The sequence below is a fragment of the Aphis gossypii genome, chromosome 3 (assembly GCF_020184175.1).
Source record: "Aphis gossypii isolate Hap1 chromosome 3, ASM2018417v2, whole genome shotgun sequence".
In the NCBI taxonomy this organism is placed as follows: Eukaryota; Metazoa; Arthropoda; class Insecta; order Hemiptera; family Aphididae; genus Aphis; species Aphis gossypii.
Window position 1 is genome coordinate 32,805,114 of NC_065532.1, and position 20,859 is coordinate 32,825,972.

General features: G+C 30.3%; 1 protein-coding gene across 2 annotated transcripts in view; it reads left to right on the plus strand.

The window, feature by feature from the left end:
• The window catches only part of LOC114131451 (centaurin-gamma-1A), a 97,650-nt gene that overhangs the window by 51,493 nt on the left and 25,298 nt on the right, over window positions 1-20,859 (plus strand). For both annotated transcript variants that reach the window (XM_027996668.2, XM_027996667.2), the window contains exon 2: window positions 16,207-16,439. In XM_027996668.2, coding sequence (XP_027852469.1) covers window positions 16,207-16,439 — 233 coding nt within the window. The remainder of the gene's footprint in view (window positions 1-16,206; window positions 16,440-20,859) is intronic.

Here is a 20,859-nt window from a genome sequence, read left to right on the forward strand (position 1 = left end):
TAGTTTATGTATTGTAATATAGTAGAAATAAAATTGTGTACATAAAACATACTATAAATGACTGTATAAAATGACTTAACTAGTATAATTTAAATTTCAAATTGGAGGTGTAATAACATTGTTTAAAAGTATATTAATAAACAAATCTTTGAATGATTGTCATGTCCCCTAAATAACCCCATAGCATACACCACTGACCTACCTGGCTGCTATATAGTTACCGCATAAAAAACGGCGCCAGTCAAAATCGTCTTAGTAAGTTTTACACATCTATTTACGACCGTTGCAGTACGGGAAACGGCCGCGTGTACAATAATAATATTATTTATATTATTATAATATAGCAATATACGGGACGCGCAAAGTCAATATAGAACCGCGGGGTGCCTGGATACTACCCCCGTTTTGCTCGACAACAAAACAACGGCTCGTGCAGTTTAAACAGTTGGAATATAATTTTTGCACCACGGTGGAACTCCCGTGTTTTATAATACTTACTATAATAATAATTCTTAATGGAAATTTTGAATACGGGTTTTTTCCGGTTCTTTTTCTCCCTTCAAAATACGCGCTGGTTCGCGTGATGAAAATTAAGGGGATATAAATATATTATTATTATGTTATCGTCGCAACAACTATTTTATATATATCGTATTATAGAATCTAGGCGCCAACAGTCTATGTGTACGTATATATACGCTAATCGCGTGCAGCGTACCATATGAAAAAAGCCGCTTCGGCCACTAAAGCTTCGCCCCCTATTTTATCGGCTCGGCGTCGTCGACGTCTCCACTCTCCGAAATCGAGGATACCGTACACATGAAAAATTCGCGTCGGGTATATACACGGTAACACATGCATATATATATATGCATAACACCTATTAATACCTTCAGAAAGCGTTCTTTGGTTACCCAAATCAACCGTCGCATATACCATATATATTATAATGCAGTAGTATAATAACTGTCGCGTAACTTATTTAACATATTATGGATCTAGGTCTTAACCCGATTTTCTTCGAATGGACAAAAATCAACATTATTATTATGTTTGAACGCATTAAATATTATTGGGTATGGATATAAAATACATGTTTGTTACATTTATAAAAAAATAACCAACATTATTTGATGACAATATATAATATAGGATAATATATCTAGAATAATTCTTACTGTTTTTCTTATTACATTTTTTAAAAATCGTTTTGTTTTTAATTCGGTATAAACAGGTTAAAGAAATAACAGTATTTCAGTATCCCCTTCAGTCGTACGCATGTAAATTATGGCAGAAAACGCCGTTGTTAATGGAATGAAGTTTACGTGCTTCGTGACTCAGCAGCTGTAGCTAGCGTGCAGCTTACAATAATCGATCGAACCCGAGTGAATACCGTTTGGAAAAAGCTGCATTTTAGGGACCCTATTTCCCGCATGTTATTGCATGTATGATATTGGTCTTGTGTAGGTATTTTCAAAATAAACAAAATTATCGGTAATATTTAGTAGTTTATTACTATGCATTTCTATCGTATAATTTACGTTTTTGCGTTCGGTAAAAGCCGGGCTATATTTTTGTGGTCCAATATTTTCTCCGTGTTATTATATGTGATATTTTCCTTGTGTGATTTTTAAATTCAGAAAATTATTTTTTGTATATAACATTGGTATCACATTTATTTTTACTTGAATTTTGAAGAGTCAGGCCAGCTAATCGTAACATTACACAATGCTATGAAACTAAAAGAACTGTTTTAAAAATCGGATATATTCTATGTGTAATATAATATCGATTATATTGGTTTTTCGAATTGCTTAAGCATATTACTTCATTGATTAAATAAAGAATACATAATCTATATTTGTATATAGAAATAATAAATCGCTCTTCGGTCCTCTGTGTGCAGCAGATTCGATTATTTTGACTCGATGATCGAGTTAACCCCGTCGAGCGCTATTTGTTATCGTCGTCTTATACCATACATGTCTATACAGAGGGTCATATCGTTATATAATTGTATTTATATATTGCTGTTGTTGTGTGTGTACCTACTGCGTCACGGGAGTTTTAAAATCGAATTACAAAGTTTGAATTAGAGCGGAGTGAAGGAGCTTTTGTTGTGTAGGTATATATATTATATTTACAAACTTTCTATTGGATTGGGCTGACGGTCGATTAGTTCAACTTTACGAGAATTTGTTACTGTATGATATTAATTATTATTGTTGATAAATTCGGTTTGAAGTTCTTTATGCGAAATATCAGAATCGAAAACGTTTCCATTTTTGTTGACTTCACTGCTACAGCAATAAAATGTATCGCATTGTCCCTTCGTATTTGTTACAAAAATTGGTACTAAGTGTTTTTCACAAGATGAAAGGATCGGTGACACAATATCTTTTGACCATGCGCAATTGGAAGAATAAACGATTTGATTCCAACTGTTAATATATTACACGATGTAAACCAGTATAACTGTATATAAATACCTACTATTATATACTCACGAGCAGAAGGAACAATATCACGACAAAACTCCTCGTCGTATAATACTCATACATTTTCCGTATTTTTATGATTTTAGGTTACAATCGTGTACCTTATATTCTCCATGCATAGGTACTTCCTTTTCGCTGCCATCATCACTCTCAAAGGAGAATCTGAAAGATACACTTTGCATATTATGTCATCTATTGATCATGAGCTCGGTGGAGGCTGTAACTTACATATTGTTTCTCTCAAAGTCAGTCAATTCCAATTCGTCTTGCTCTATATAAACCTTAAACAAGATGGACACTCCGCTTCCTCGTATACTGCAGCGTAAATAAAATTTTACATATAAATGCAACGGAATTCGTAGATTTATCATATGCTCACACATTGGCTAATATTTTCAAAATAATAAATATTGTTTCCACTGGGAGTTTATGGCGGGATACCATAACGCTGCTATGCGTGTAGTGGTTTATACTTCACATGTACATTTTTTTGTTATATAAGTATAACTATACATTATAACATGTGTAGTATGATATGTGTACAGTGTAGGCCTACATGAAGGGTATACTTAGAAAACTGTAGTCTATTATTTATGTATTTATGTGTATAAGTATATATGACATTCAAAAGCTTACACATGCATATAAAGTACACAATTTCTTTTGGTAGTTGTTTTGTTTTTGGGTTTTTTTTTTAGCCGTTGGAAGCACGTAAACATGAAACTCAGCAGATCTATTTATCACTGTCTCCGTGGTTTCCTCTTTTGTTTTATATATTCGAAAATGCACACCTAACGTCATGAAACCCGAAATTACAAGTTAAAGCGATTAGGTAAATTATTGAAAAAAAAAATTATTACAATGTTATACAAATATTGCCATAATATTAAACTATCTAGGTAGCGTAAATTCGTTTCCTGTTTATCATTAATTAAAATATGTTGTTATAATTTAACATACAATGGATACAATATGTATCTGACTTTCTTTTTTCTGCAATGTATACGCTTTATATAAATTATGCATGATTATTTGAATACAAAGTGGATATTAATAATAAGGTATCTTCAAACATTTATCTATATCGATTAAAACCAATAAACCTACTTCTTTTTAAGTATAAATCAAATGATACTTATAAATAAAAGAGACTTCAAAATAGCACAGTACATCAATTGATAACAATTATTACTATGTAATACAAAAGTTACGGACAAATACAGTGAAATATGGTAATTGCTTCTGTATATAAAGTTTTATTTACTCTGTCTTATGGTATTCTATGGTTCTATATTTACAGCAATAGTGCATTTTATAATGAATAACCTATATTATGTATTGTATGTTTAATAAAAAATCTCCTCGCGCGCTTTCCAAATTATGAACCGTGTGCCGAATCATTAAACTGCCCACTTCCTGTGCGGCTCTACGTATACACTTTTTTCTTCAATCCCGTCCCCTGCAACAGCAGTGGTAGCAGCACGCGCGTTCCGAAAACCGTATAACCGCAACGATCACTAGCGTAATTATTATTTCCTATACCTATATATTATATACATGTGAATACACAATGAACTATGGCAGTACGAACCCTATAATTCATCATGTACAATTGTGTATTATGTGTAACTCTCTCTATTTTAGTATATTTTTTTGCGTCTTGTCACTGGTTTTTTGCCCCTGTTCTATTCCTTTCAGTTGGGACTATTAGTTTTATCGAACCTTACATATTTCGATTACATGAATTTTGTATAAAATGTAGTAATCATCGTTATTTTCTCACGTATATATAAATATTATGTGTTCTGTATCCTTGCCACACTCCTACTACAACCGGCTACGGGTTAAGCACAATATCGCTTCCTCTGATTTCGGAAAAAATTCACCGTTTTTTTTTTAAATTCTGCAAACAAACACATCGTCGTACATCATATACATACATACTCTATCAATATATTCACACGTGACGTGAATCAAAATTTATGTTTTTCTCCGTGTCGTTCGTCATAGTATTGTATATACCAGATACCTATACCTACGGGCTACATACCAATAGCATTTTTCAAATTTTATTTGACAAAATCTGGGTGAGAATGCCGATCGTGACAACTTTAAGTAATTATTCCCTATAATGTTTAGGTTACAACATTTGAAATACTTCGTAGTAAATTATTTATCTATATTCTATAATATAGATTCTAAGGTATCTATACACATTTCCAGCAGAAACAGATAGAGTGGTGATATAAGAAAAAACGAGTAAAAGTGTTTTTATCTACACTACCCGCATTTGTACGAGATTTCGGCAGAAAAGTTTTCGCCTTTTTTTGTACGTGCAGTGCTTTTTCATCATTCCGTTTCTGTTTATTATACTGGAGAGAACTGCTCTAGCGCTTGTTGAGCATTCCGGTGTCGTATATTTTCAAAATCGTTCAGTTTACCTATTTTATTTTATTTATTTATTTTTTTTTTTTAAGAGGAATAGAGGATTTTTGCGTCCTATAATGAATGTATATATTATATCGTTAATATTATATTTTTTTTCTTTTATGAACCACTCTGTCTTGCGTTAGGTGGCGAGTATCAACGATTGTAGCTTAGCAACAATAATAACAGAACAAAATGAAAATAAACCGTAAATCGATGTAAAGCCTTTTAAACATTTACATTTTCCTATGCATATAATATAATAATGCGTATATTGTGTGTACAACACACTATGCAGCGTGTAAAAATATTACATAGGTTCACATAACAATGACTACTTGTAACCTATGAGAGGCGTGAGCTGTTGATGAGGTGAGGGGGTGGTGGATGGTAGTCGAGGTCGAGAAGAAGTAGATATTGACGGCATTGTTGCTGTTGTGTTATTATTTTGTATTTTGTATTTTTTTTTCTACTTTGGTTTAGTGTTTTTTACGGTTAGAGAAACCAAAATCATATGTATAAGATATGCTAAGAGAAACAGTGGCGCGAAGAAATAATAACCACAACTGGACGGCGTGACGCGTGATACCTTCTCGATTTCACGATGGCACAACACTGTTCAAAATATGTATGTTTCGTGTATAATAAAATATAATGTACAATGTAATTTTTATTTCTCATCAAGAAAACATACGATTCATTTTTCTCGTACTCGCACTGTTATTATTGTGGTCGTGATGTTTTCTAACAAAATTTCATAAAATAATGTAACTTTGTTGTAGTTTTCGCGTGGTTTTATTTAGTCGTAGTCTAATTTAAGTACTTACGTTCAATTCAGAAAACTATATTGCTAATGTTGCTGCCACTGTACATGTACTTCTATTTTTGTATGAATCGTTTTGGTTTTATCTGTACATTTTTCACGTTTGTATATTTTAAAATGTCCAAAACTTTCCCTATACAATATGAAAACTCAGAAACGTATACATATTTTATGTATGTATATTAGATAATTATCGTTACGAACCAATACAGTTTATTATTAATATAGGTAGTAAAATTTAAAGTCACACAATTCGAGCAATGCTGTTAAAATTTCAACGATGGGTAACCCGACTAACGATAGCATTAATAATATAATATGTACGCAGCACCTAGATAATTTAATGCATATATTTCTTGTATAATTGCTTTTAAATAATAAGTCGATATCTAGACAACTATTGAGTACATATAACCATTAAATAAGAAATAATATATTGGTTGCTTCGATAAATGGTCATATTAAAATTTTCGAAGATCTTTTTCCATAATTTCTCAATTCTCAATAATTATATATACTTACTTACCTATGAGTAACATCGTTTGTATTATGACTTTTTCTCATTTTTAAAATAATATTTCACGGCCACGATCATTATAATATATAGTTTAAAGTATAATGTTTGGTGAATTTTAAATTTTGTTGTTCGAGGTTTCTTAACAGTTCAAGATAGCCTACATTTTACATTTAGATCGAATGTATATTCAGTATTCAAATATTTTGCAATTTATGTTCTACTTTTTATATGCATGGCTTAGAAATTTTGGGAGTAATAAGTATATATTATCAATGTTATCATATTTATTGTGTACAAGAATTACAATTTACCGTGTGCTCCACACATCGTGGAATAACGTTTTGAGATGTCACTGCTACGTATTATAGACGCTTAAAAACCTGCAATCCACTTTCAAGATCGCGTGTGTAATATGTACGCACCATATATTATATAAGTAGGCGCATGCGTCTGTTGGGTTAGGGCTACTCGCTGTACGCATATTATACAACATATTATTATTGGTTGTATATTTGATAATTTATGGAAACTCAAGTTTGTGGTGCAGCACTATACTGCAAGTTATTGTGTATTTTATGTCACTAGATCATACAGTATTATTTTGAACAGCTTACATCGATAACAGTTACCTGCAGTCAATGTATGATAACAATAATGAGAATTTCCCACGTATATAGCATATAAGATGCTCAGCGTGTACCTACGAGTACAGCATGATTATTTTATCAAATAACACGTGATTTTGAAAAGCATTAATTTCTCTCGAGAGTTTTTAAATTAAATTACTAAAAAGTATATACAAACTGTGACGGTGAAATTCTTAAAGATTTAAATGTTTAAATAGAAACGGTGTGTGCAGGATTGCGTATTAGACAATAATTAATTAAATTAGATTATTAAAGTTTTAGATTTAATTAAATTATTTAATTTAGACATTAATTTTAACGCACAAATAAGAGGGATTGCATATAAAGGTTATTTACCTATGTGTGTCATCTTTATGAGTATATACGATTTAAGCCGACTTTTTTTTTAAATAAAATGGTTCTGTTCTTGCACGGTCTACAGTATTTGTCCATACTATAAGCTGAATAAGTTATCGTATATGTTTTTAAAATGTCTGAAGATACATATTCTTTTATGTACTAATTATAACTTTGTTTTTTTTTATACAAGTCGTAGTGCTCAAATAATTACTATTTTAATAATATTTGTATTGATTAATTAGCTTAAAGTTCCGTTTTATAAATAGATTAATATACTTATATTTATGTCATGATAATATTTTAATATTTTAGGTTACTATATTTTCTAAAACTTATTACCAAAAATTATTATTATTATTATACCTAATTTCTTTCAATTTTTTTTAAGTTTCATTTTTCTAATGTCATAGTTTTACTATTTATAACTATACGTATTTATATAGTATATGTTATAAGTTATAACTTATAATAATATTATTATTTTTGAACGATCCCAAGCATCAAAAAGACAAATAAGTACATAAGCTTCTTGGACATATTTCTTTATGTATTTTATTTCATGTAGTATTAGAGGTCGTTGTTTTTGGAAAATAAATTATTGTTATAATTTAGAGAGGGGAGATTTAAGCTTCAAGTTTGTGGCCATGGTACTTTAGTGTATTTATATTTTTATGGGTTGGAAGCGTTTATACATTTGTCTTTTATGGAATATTATAGAATTGCAGTTGTTGTACCTACGTACGCGTCTGCACTGTATAAAATAACTGTCCTGTATAGTTTCTGACGCGTGGTCTGTAGTTTGTACTTACCATGTACTAGACAATAGACATAATCGTAGCAAAATCGTTATGCAAATTTCAAGTACAAAAAAAAATCTGCGAGACGATGTGATAATATCGCATATATGTCTGTTGGCGCCGCACCTACAGAAAAAAAATAAAATTAAAATAACTAATTATTACAAGTGCAACACATAAATAGTAAAATCGAGTCGTTACGTCGTTTTTGTTTTACAACAATCTCTCCCTTCCTCTGTCTCATTCCTGGTTATGGTCATGTACATATACTTAAAAGTTTATTACTCACAATTCATATAAAACATACTCGACCGGTGTCGCCCTTTACTCGCGTCGCTTAAACCGACGCTCCCCGCGTGCTCTCTTTTGTGCAGAAAAGCATGCGTTCAAGTATATATTATGCATTATTATGTGTTGTTTTTATACGCGACGAACAAAAGCCGAGTATAGCATAATAGTCTGGATAGTATTATGTGTGTGTGTGTGTGTGTGTGTGTGTGTGTGTCCTTACTCCCCTACGCTAGTGGTTCGAGTCGCGCGATGACTCATCGCCGGCAGACTAAAAGCCAAATAAAAATAATATGGATATTGTGTATGGCGTACCTACAGGGCATTTCAAATGTCACATTATAAAATCGGTAAAGATTGCATATACTATTATAATATGTACAAGCTCTGACAGTAATGTTAAAGCTTTGCAGCACACCTCTTTTTGAAGACTGTACAGTGTATATGTATATACACAGTAACGATGCACCCGCAAGGCAAAAAGGGTTGTTTATGACGTGAACACTCTGTATGTATTATAATAATACATTATACACTGCACCCGTGGCCCATCGAGGCGACATTCTCTTATATATTCCGTCTCTCCCGTCACACACGTGATCGATAAGACATTTGGGGTAGCAGTTATATATTATCATATAATATATAAATACATGAATAGTATATGGGTTAGCTTATACTATAGTATAAATAAAATTAACTGAATGAATATCGATCGTTGCTGATTTTTTTTTTACGTCAAAAAGTTTTGCTTATAAATGTTTAACAAACCCTATTTATTTATTTATTTTTTTTTTTTTTGTCATATAAAGCGATTATACTTGTTTATTACGAGGCGGTAAAATTACAGTGATGTTTATGGGGAGCTTCTAAGCTTAAACTTCTATTAGAAAATAGCTCTCAGTTATATTATTTTAAACTTTTTAATATTAAGTTTTATACCGAAAAAGCTGAGGCTTGTAATCCCCTATTTGTACGTCTGTTTGTAGGTAATGAATTAGTATTTATATAATATATATCTATACATTATAATTATAACATTATATTATATTATCACCTAGCTATATGGGAATTAATTAATGTAAAATGAGTTAGTGAATATTAATTAATTTTTTTCTTTTTTAAATATTATTATATAATTAAGGATTCAACTTCAATGATTATTAGCCTGGCTCTTAAAATTTTACATTGGTGTTAACTGCGTACATTTTTTCATATTTTTAAACATTTATTCACTTTTGTTTACTTTATATTATATGTATATGTACTATATAGGTAGGTACTTATGTATTATGTTTGCTAGTTACCGTACCTGCATTTTATTATAATTTTTGATATTAATCGTATAATAATAATAATAATAATAATAATATATGTATTTAGGTCAAACAACAACAATTACTCGCGTAACTTACATATTATATAAACAAATTTTACCTACTCCGCTAAATTTCATGAGGAATGTACAACGTGTTTATATTCTACTTACAGTTATATATAATACCATTATGGTTTTTTTTTCTTTTTTTTGTTAAGCCGATTAATATAAATTACTTGTAGGACTGTTAAAATATGCAAATATTAAAACTTCTTTAAATTACTGTTTGTCATAATACATTACTGTTATTTAATGATATTATATTTATCCATTATTATTTACAAATACTTGTGTGTGCAGTTATTTGAGTATTAATACAGTATATCATTTATAACTACGGGTTTTTAACGATATTTTTATACGTCAGCACGTCACTGAACCATTTCAGTACTTCGAATTTATAAAAATAATGGTTTTGCATTTTTCGATACGTGTCATCAATTTATCGTATTATGGGACTTATGTTTTGTTTCTGTTCCTGCAAAAATATTTTAGTAATATTATAATATATAACCTAACTATAATTCCGTAGTCCATATCTACCAAGAATTTTAACAGTACCCTTAGCGGCAATAACTGGTCACGACGCGACATAATTAATATTATTATTATTTTGTGTATTAACGTCGTGATTTACAAATGGTGCACTTTACATTTTATTATAAATAGTTATACCATCGTGTGCTCGTGATTATGTGTTATTATTTTTGCCACGTATTGCAACTCGATTAGTTTTACCACTACCAAAAGGGTTTGAATAGGCGGTCAACATTAACTAATCTGATATAAGTATTTGATATTATAAAATTTGTTAAAATCCTATTAATCAACAGTTTATTGACCCCAAATTTTGTTTTCAAGGATAAGTGTAAAAACTAAAATTGGTGTTTCTTCGTTAAAAGTGACAATGATGCACCAGTTTGATTACAATAGTTGTTCTACTGGAATTCATGAGTTTAATCCGTTACAGTAGTAGGTATATACTTAAAGAGTCAATTGACTGAATATCCGTTCACTTCTTTTCAGTGAAACGGGCAGTATTTTTCAATACTTGCGGTCAAATTAGACGATTACTGTCGAAGCTCCGACCTTTACATAAACCAACTTATGACGATTTAATATGTCTATAAATTTAATTAATATTCTCTACGATATTATTATGTAATCATCGTTTCCTTGAACATTAATTTACCGATTTTCAGTAACCGTTTAAATTTGTTCACCCCTAAAATTATGTTTATACATTATGTTTAAACATAATTGTTGTATTATGTTTAGATCGTTCATCTAACGTTTCGCAAAATCCATGATGGTTTCCATCGTCGCATAATAATATATTACTATATAAAGTGTACCTATGTATTAAAAGTACGCTGCCCGACCGAATGGCTTTAACGGACACGTTCGCCCCACGGTGAAACAAAATCCTATATTATTATTACCTATTATTGTCTATCCGTTTCCGTCATCCGATACGTGATTTGATGTGTGTGGGAAAACATGACCTTGGACAATGGCGCGTGTTACGACGTATTATAATATATTATACCCATTATTGTGTATTATATAACAACAAACGAATTTTATTTATAATTTGGAAAACGCGCTTAAACAAGAGAACGATTTTTTTGCGTAGTAGTATAACAATAAATAATAATAATAGTTATAATATTATGTTACCTATAGGTATGTGTTTTTCACAAATAGCCATCAAAGATACTTTTGTATTTAAACTGCTGTAGGCCGAGGATTTCAATAAAACAAAGTTACTTTAATAATTTTTTCATTCTCTTAAAAAAGCACTAATTTATAATTCCCTTAACTTGATGAGTCACTAATTAGTTTTATTTCAAAAGTCTCGTATGACCTGTAAATATATCTTTGAGACCACATATCACATGAATATATTTTAATATAATTTTTTCAACAGTAATCCATTAAAAACTCCAATTTAATGGCATTTAAAATGACTACATTTAAATAGATTGATTTATCGAGAATAAATATATTGGGATGTTACTGGACATTTTTAGTTTTTAGACATAGTTAGTGTATAATATACCTGCCGAAACAGACTTTTCCCTGTATGAATAGAAATTGTAAAGCGTTTAAGAGAGGTGGACGATAATTAATTCAGTTTAGAACGATCCATGTGTCTGAATAACTAAAACTGAATAAATAATATATACGATTAAATTAAATATTTTTGATATTTTGATTTTTTCCCTCTCACAAATAAACTTGATTACCTGTATAAGAATGTCCACCATAATATACACTTCTAACAACTAAATAGGGAGGTTTGCTATAACTTTTAGATATAAAGTTAATAAATAATATGAAGTATTTTGTGATGAAAGAATTAGTCTAAATATAGGTAGTAGGTACATATTGCATAGGTAGTAGGTACCTACTAACGTTTATATGTATATTTTTTTTTTGTATTCCGTTCTATTATTTACGATTTACAAAAACATATACATTATATTCATAATGTATATAATCGCTTAACACCCTCCTATTGCCACTATCGACCAAAAACCGCAGGCTAACCGTTCGCATTTCATATACACATATAATATACTATGTTCTCTAACGTCTACCAGGTGTATTATATTGTACGTGTTGTAAAATATTGGCCTGCTGTTAACGACGAAAACGTTTTTATTTATTTCGGAATATCTTACTCGACCGCAGGTTATAATAATAATATATATTATTCAAAAATGAATAAAAATGTATATACATTATTCATGACAAAAGCAGAGGGAAGTATGCGCTACGAGATCGGTCGGCTGTTTTTGTTTTTGTTGAACTCAACAAAACCATCTGCAGGTATTGCATTTATCTCGTAAACTTTCGGACGAACTGCAGCAATGCCGGTATAACACTAACGTATTTACATGTTGCATAATTCTCTAAATAGTAGCGTAGTAAATACAGTTTGGTCGAATACTCTTTATTGTTTTTATTTTTTATACATGTCCACTGTCCCGTCAATCGCATAATTCTTTTGTTCAATCTGTGGTTGTACTTCAAAAAAGATCGTTTTTTTTATTTTTATTTTTCAAACCTAAATGTAGATCGCGTGGGTATATCGACTTTATCATATATTATATTAAATACTGTATGTAGAATATCACTCTGTGTATAATATTATTATTGTCTATGTATTATGTGAGGGAGAGAGAAATCACCGTTCGCGTGCGGTTTATGCTCACTGGAGGATTGGTCAGTGGTAATAAAAAAAAACATTGGCGCGGAATCGGCGTCTCGACGATTTTTAAAAGAAACCGGTTTGTTACACACACACACATACATGTACCTAAATCTTCTACAAAATATATCCAAGTGTAGGTACACGTTTAGCGGCGAATGAGGCCGCTTCGATTATATAATACGCGTTGTTTAAAACGCGGGTATATTGTGTACGGTCCACGCGCCCCGTGTTCTCCTCTTCGACACGCCTCGGCCATTGTCAAATCTGTGCGCACTGCGCAGTACTACCCGTGCGGACGTCTGTAGTACGCAATGCCCCCTGTCAGTTCGACATTGAGATAGGAGTATATCGAATGATTTTTTTTCCGGTCTTTTCCCCTTTATATTTTCCATGTCACGTAAACGCAGATCGACACCGCCTGCTACTTACAGACGAAGCTCTTTTAAAATATTAATTTATTTTTTATTTCATAATCAGAAACAAATTATTTTTCAAAACATGTCGCTGTCGATGTGTATTGTTATTTATTTGTCACCTATCTATCTATCTATCTATCTGCCTAAGCTTCAGACAAACAATACAGATGTATAGATTGACTTAAAAGTATAATGTAGCCAGCTGAGACCCTAGTCATATAGGACATTCTGTATATTGTATAACGGGTGAATTTCCGTCTTGTATACTATCGCACTTTTGTATATACTGTTAGATAGATAGATAGAGAGCGAGAAGTACACAAATACAGCTTAAAAAGGAAGGTGGGTGAAACTTCGCATTGCCAGATCTGATCCGATACGTAATATTCTTGTGACATAAAAAGTTTATGTTCAATATAGTTTTTGTCGTGGAAACGGGTTATATTGGTATATATTAATTCTGTATTAGGCTGTCGATGGCACGTGCTCTTGCACACACATATGATGTGTAAAGGTGATTTATAACGTCGTCTCGTATACCGTTTTGTTCGTGTTATAACATTTTGTTCACTTATTGTACCTGCATCTGCTGCAACTATTCTCTCGCAGATGTATGACATCCTGACATCCGGTGACGTTTTCGCGCGTTTTTATTTATTATTTTATTCTCCTTGGATTTTTTTTTAACGAAGACTGATTTTATATAACACAGTGATCAGGTATAATTTGAACCTAGTGTTAGCTGCCTGCGGTGGTTTAATGTGGTCAAAATACAAATCTATTCAATGGAAATTCGATCGGAGAATAGGCCAGAAAAAAGTAAAGCCGGGAATGGTGTTTGAGTGTCTAAAAATTGATCACCTAAAGGGAAAAGTTCTTGCGTCCAATGCTTTTTTTGTATGTGAAAATATCATTATTTTGGTGTAAATCAATACCTGGCTGGACATGCCGCTGCTGCTTGAAATTTAATCTAATTTTAGGAGGACTTATTTTTTAAATTAAGTTTACTTTTAAGTAGGCAAACTATTGCACAACCTACCTAATTTTTTAAATATTTTGTTCTCATTATCATAAATTATGATAGTTTATATAACATATAATAGCAAAAAGTCATATGTACGGACTTAATGTTTATTGTTTCACATTTTCGGAATGAGATAGTAGTTATGGACGTTATGGCCAATGATAAAAACTACTGATATATCAAATATTACAATTTACTAGCTATAAAATAATTATACTTGTACTTTTTTTAAAATTAGGCAATTATTTTAATGGATTAACCCCAATAAGTTCCTCATCCTAGATCATCACTTAAAAGTATCATATAAAAATTATATACAACAAAGGCTAATGATTGGACTTTTAATGGTAAATTAATCGTTTAATAGTCACAATAAGTATAATAATTATTTGATGATTGTGATTTATCACATCTGTAAGTATAACTGTGTAAGATTTAATATGTAAATGTTATGTACATAATATATAAGATATACATTGATTAATATAGCATTAAAAAGCATAATGTATATCACTATAGTAGACATTAAACATTCAGTTAATTTATTCACAATTTACTAGAAAACTGTAACCTCCCTTCCAACTCTGTCTGTTATTATCGATTGTTTTTCGGTGTTTGTCAACACACATAATATTATATTACAATGTCTTACGCAGTGAGTCATATGGTCATGTTGTTTTCGTTGCTCACAAACATTAATAATGGGATACACGCATATTATAATATATTGTGGTAGGTCCCTCATTTGACATATTGTGTAATGGAAACACGACAGGTGCATAGCATAAAAACTTCAAATGATCGATTGGTTTCCAAAAGCGATGTGGCAGAAATATTTTAACGGCCATCATTTTAAGTTGACGGTGAAGTAGACATTTTTCTGTTCAATGTTGCAGCAAACACGCTCGTTTTCTAGAGTTCAAAAATATTAATTTTATTAATATAAAAATGAAAATACACTATAACCAGTGATGTATTTAAAGAGATAGTAATCCCTCTCCCCTTAAGATTAAAATAGCTATTTTCTAAGACAAGTATTACTTATTATTATTTAAATTGTTGAACTTCGATTAGCACTCTCCCCATTTGGTGAATGATAAAATCCACCCTTAACTGAAATTAATCTGATTAAAAAAAAAAATATTAATTTAAAAAGTGTTATATTTCAACGCATACCCGCACTTCAGTTTGTGATTATATGTTTCGATTGATTAAATTGAATTTATTTTCATTACTTGCCCAATAATTGATTACGTTTGGATTATAATACATTTAAAAGTTGTTATTTTGTAAAATATCCGTTTTTTATTTAAATTATTTTTTACATTCATTATATTATAGTTTTGTTACTCAGTATCGACGTGAATATCTATTTAGTATAATATGATAATTCTTAATTAAATTATGCTGAGTACCTACTCGTTTCTAGTCTCTCTTTGATTAGTACTAGTATGTAAAAAATAAATAAAAATAATGATATTTGAAACGTTTGAACTACCTTTAGTATTAACTAAAATACATGTTTATATGAACCATCAATTAATTTTATATTAAATTCTTTGGTCTTAAAATTATCATACAATAATATAAAACTCAAGTAGTAATGGAAATTATTAAGAAAATATGTTCTAGACACATTATAAAATGGTTTTTTTCAGTATTTTGCCAAATATTTATATAATATAATTACAATTTATGATGAAATATCATTATATATTTTAGTGTGCACCGGTTAAATTATTTTATTTTATTTTATATGATACAATATTTTTGAATACAACGATAAAACATAATATACTTATTCCAGTCGTTTGTTTTCTTTATTTTCATAGATTCGTTTGTAAACAGCCAAGAATGGACGTTATCGAGATCAGTACCAGACCTGCGGTTGGGCATTGTTGGTTCCCTTTCGTCTGGCAAATCGGCGTTGGTCCACAGATACCTGACGGGATCGTACATGCAAGAAGAGAGTCCCGAAGGAGGTCGGTTCAAGAAAGAGATATCCGTGGACGGTCACAGTCACCTGTTATTAATCAGAGATGAGGGCGGTTCTCCAGAGTCACAGGTTAATTTGTATACTTGTATTTTTATCATTCGACGAGAATTATCATCTCATAGAATCTAACTGCATCATTCATAGTGCTTACCGTATCATTGATTATAAATACTACAATGTGAATAATTCACAGTTATATCCTTATTCCATTTTATCCTCAAAGGATTAATTATAAAGTTAAGTGATTGAGGTCTGACACAGACAACATGGTTTGGCAGATCATAATTATTCATGAATACTTTTAATAACACTATTTTCAATTAAAGTAAAATTTCTTGTCTTAGTTTTAAATTATAAAAGTATCACTCATGTACAAGGGTATTAATTTTTATCCTTTGATATTGAAGTCGTACAATATAATTTATAATATACATAATAATGATCGCACCTCGGCCGGATGGTTGTCGTTGTAATTTCGTGTCTAAGAATTTCGTTTACATACTGTTATAATAGTCGTACACTCATATAATATATTATAACGTATATGTATATATTTACTATATAAACAATTTGAGAACGTTAATCTACTTTGAGGCGGGGGTGGCGTGTCCGCAGCGGAAGTAGTCATTATTACGTGGAGTTGAGGGGAAATCCGACTGCTATTAAATTCGACGCAATCACGCAATAATAATTCGACAGGCGGCTGCGATTTTCCGACGCGCGAAGTTCTATCTATGCGACTATGCATATTGCATATATACACGTATAACTCTTAACTTGTATAAGTAAAACAATTAATAGTCTTGTGTAAATCGATGCATCAGAAATCCACACGCGAACCTCCCTTATTAAGAGAAAAGAACCTAACCTGTTTACAAAAAAATAGGTGATTACTATACAAATACTTTTAACTATCAAATTTTTATAACTATATATGTTTTTGTGTAAGTATTTACTTATTACATACACGAGAAAAATAATACGTTATCAAAAAAAGATTAAATCATAGTACCATGGTTTTATTGACGCCACTATTTAGATTTTGTGGCAGTTTTCCTGGTCTGGATGAATCATACAATTTTTTCCATCTTACCTAATTGCACTCTACTTTTATCTATTTATAATCCATTTTGGAGACTTATAAGTCATGCTTATTAGACTCATACCGGTCCCTTGGGTTAACACAAGTAAAAAATGTATAACAAATTATACTCATAATATAATTGCGATATACACACGAAAACGAAAGAATAATTTTCTTGTGGTTGAAAACTTTCCGAACAAATTATTGCAGCGGTCGTGATGCTTTAAAGAAAAACGATAGCAACTTTTTAATAAGATGCTACATTTTGCAATGTATATGTATATTATGTACAGTGTACACTGTAGGTCAAAGTCACTTAGTAAAATTAGATTAGTAAAATTTAATTTCCGAATGTTCACATACCACATCTAAATAATTATTATAGCAATGATATTCTAATTTGCTTGATGTACAGAAGAATTCACGTTCAAAATTTTTAAAACTCAAACATAAAATATTGTACATACGTTTAATAAAAAAAAGGTAATAACCGGATTCTAACTATACCAAATGTTGTTTAAACTTTTTTTATGACAACTTCAAAATGTACAGAAGTCGTGTATCAGTACAGTTGACACTTCCGTTTACCTATACTTTTCGGAATAGGTTATATTATTATTATTATTATTGTTGTTGTTATGACTTATTTACGACGAAATAAGCACAACATTCTATGATATTTCATTCGTTGCAGTCACGGTCGCTGCAACGATCATCGCCGACCATCTATAATATTGTATAATATTATATTAACTTTGAAACTGTCTAAAAATTAAGTAATATTTTCATAGATTTTATACACGTAGCGTACGAGTGCGGTTAGCGTAAACTGTTTGTATATAATAATTATAACTTATAATAGTAATAACTCATAACATACCTAAGCCCGGTGTTCAACTTCCTCTGCTAGTCTTACTGCGCTGATATTTTGCGAATTTTTAACTGTGCACTTAAAAGCACTGTAGTCTTAACGAGGTTTTTGTCAGGAGGGCGTTGAATTTTTTTGAAACCGCAAAATTAATCACTAAGAAAAACGGTTGAATGTGTTTGGATAAAACTTTTGTAAAAATTGTAATAATAATAAATTTAAAAAAAAAGTAATCAATAATTTAGTTAAATATAAATAGCTATTAGGTATACGTCTTTTATTTTTGGTGTCTTGCATCGTTTGTGTTGTATAATTAATGATTACCCAAGCTTAAAAGTTTCCAATTATAAGTTGAAAACATATAACGTTCCCTTGGCTGTATCCTTTAAATCGTTTAACATTAATTAAGTCTTCACCCCTCCACCAGTATTGTTTATAATATACAACGAATAAATTGTATTTGTTCATAAATTTTATTCCAAGACCTTGACAATTAATATACATATATATGTATAATTTATATTATTAGTTTGAACTTGAAACTATAAAATCGCTAAAAGTCGGTATAACGATCTCGAACGTTGTAGAACGATCGTATTTCGTATGCCAAATAAGTGTATATTATATAATGTAAGTTATAACTTATTACAATTCAAATGGGATTTACTTGGCGTATAACAAAGTGTTTATTTAGATTTAAATTTAGCTTTCAAGATTATATATATCCTATGTAGTATCAGAAAATTAACACTTGTACGGTTAAATATTATATATAAACATTTACACACACATAAGTATATATAATAAATTGATATTTTGTTAGAAAATGGCGGTGCTCGCGTTTAATCATAATATTTAGCCCGTTATCGTGACACTTCATACAGCCAAACGTTACTATTAATGATCTGCGTGTATAAATATATTATGTTTTATTATTATGTTCGATAATTTGACATTCCATTACTATATACACATAATAATATATATAGCTTATTATATACAATATACATGTATTATCGCGATCAATGACGTCGAATGATTAATGATAATTACTCAAGAGCAACCATACATGTGATTTTCGAGGTTTAAAAAAATATAGCAAAATTATTTTTAATGAAAACATTCGCGTGTACGTTTCACATCTGAGCCACTTACCCTTAGTATTTTTCATTTACCTAGCCAATATTATAATGTAATATAATATATATGTATATTATATACTAGATGTTCTCGTTCACTTTGTTGTGCGTTTAATATGCATCCTTTTTTGTACCTAATTACCGTATTTTTTTAGATCGATTTTAGTTATTCATCAGCACCTGCTGATAATAAGCTATAAGCGTTCAGTTTCATTCCATATGTCTGTGTCTTCTCTTCGAATATTTGAATAGTTCTTGAAATAGCAGCTTGAATACAGTCAGTTTTCCAACAAGACGCTATCTCGTTCTTAAGATGTTTCATAAGGTCTAATGGCTGAAAGTAGCAACGTATGTCTAGGTTGATCTTCCAATGTTTTATTTCTTTACTGGTAATTTAAATAATTTCCAATGATTCACGATATATCTAAAGATATAAGATGTGTGTGACATAAATAATACTATCCATAGTTTCTGTTCTAGAACATAAAATTAAAAGTATCTACATACGTATTGCCGTTTAAAAGAGTTATTAAAAAAAATCATTTAAATTGACTAACTAACTTAAAGTTATAGTTTTTGTCCAGCTTAATATAAATCACTCTGTAGTTCTTATTATTTATATTGTGTATATATTGTATTGAGTACGCCAAACTGTCTAGTGTCTATTAAAATACTATTCCCATTTATTTATTTCTATCCATGTATACCTATATATAAATATGTAGTATGTATTGTATGTACTTATGTATTATGTATACAGCTGTACAGCTGTTTTATGGCGTATAATGTTCACGTCAAAGCGCGTGAATTTCGACAGCAGTCTGTTTTTTTTTTTTTGAGTTATCGTGTGATTGCCGTTGATAAATAAAACCATTTATAAAATCCCAAGTACGATGTGCGTTGTAAGAGAGACCGCTTTCCAGCTCGCAAAACATTGCCTAATGCGTAGTATTCAACTATCATTCCTCCCCTAACTATATATTTTACCCATTTTTACGCTCCTTGTCTTATATACCTATTATTATTGCAATTTATTTCGCGCTACTTGTATGTCTTTTAGTCGTATTTATACACAGTGAAGGAATTATTAATGCTTGTCATTTTTAATAGTTTTTCATTTAATTGATATATTTTCAATTTATAATTTTTATACGTATGTTATCAAATTTCTCATGTTGGTCTTTTCAATCCTTTATCTTCGATAAAAAATTTATATCTAAAACAGAAAATCTTAATTTATAATTATCAAACATTGTTATAACCTATAACTAATTATGCCTGCAATCTACTTTTTAAACATTTTTTAATTTAAAATGTTACTATAATCATACGGTTGAAATACTCGTAGTATACTTTTATATATTCATAGCCATCAAAACACATAATAATAATAATAAT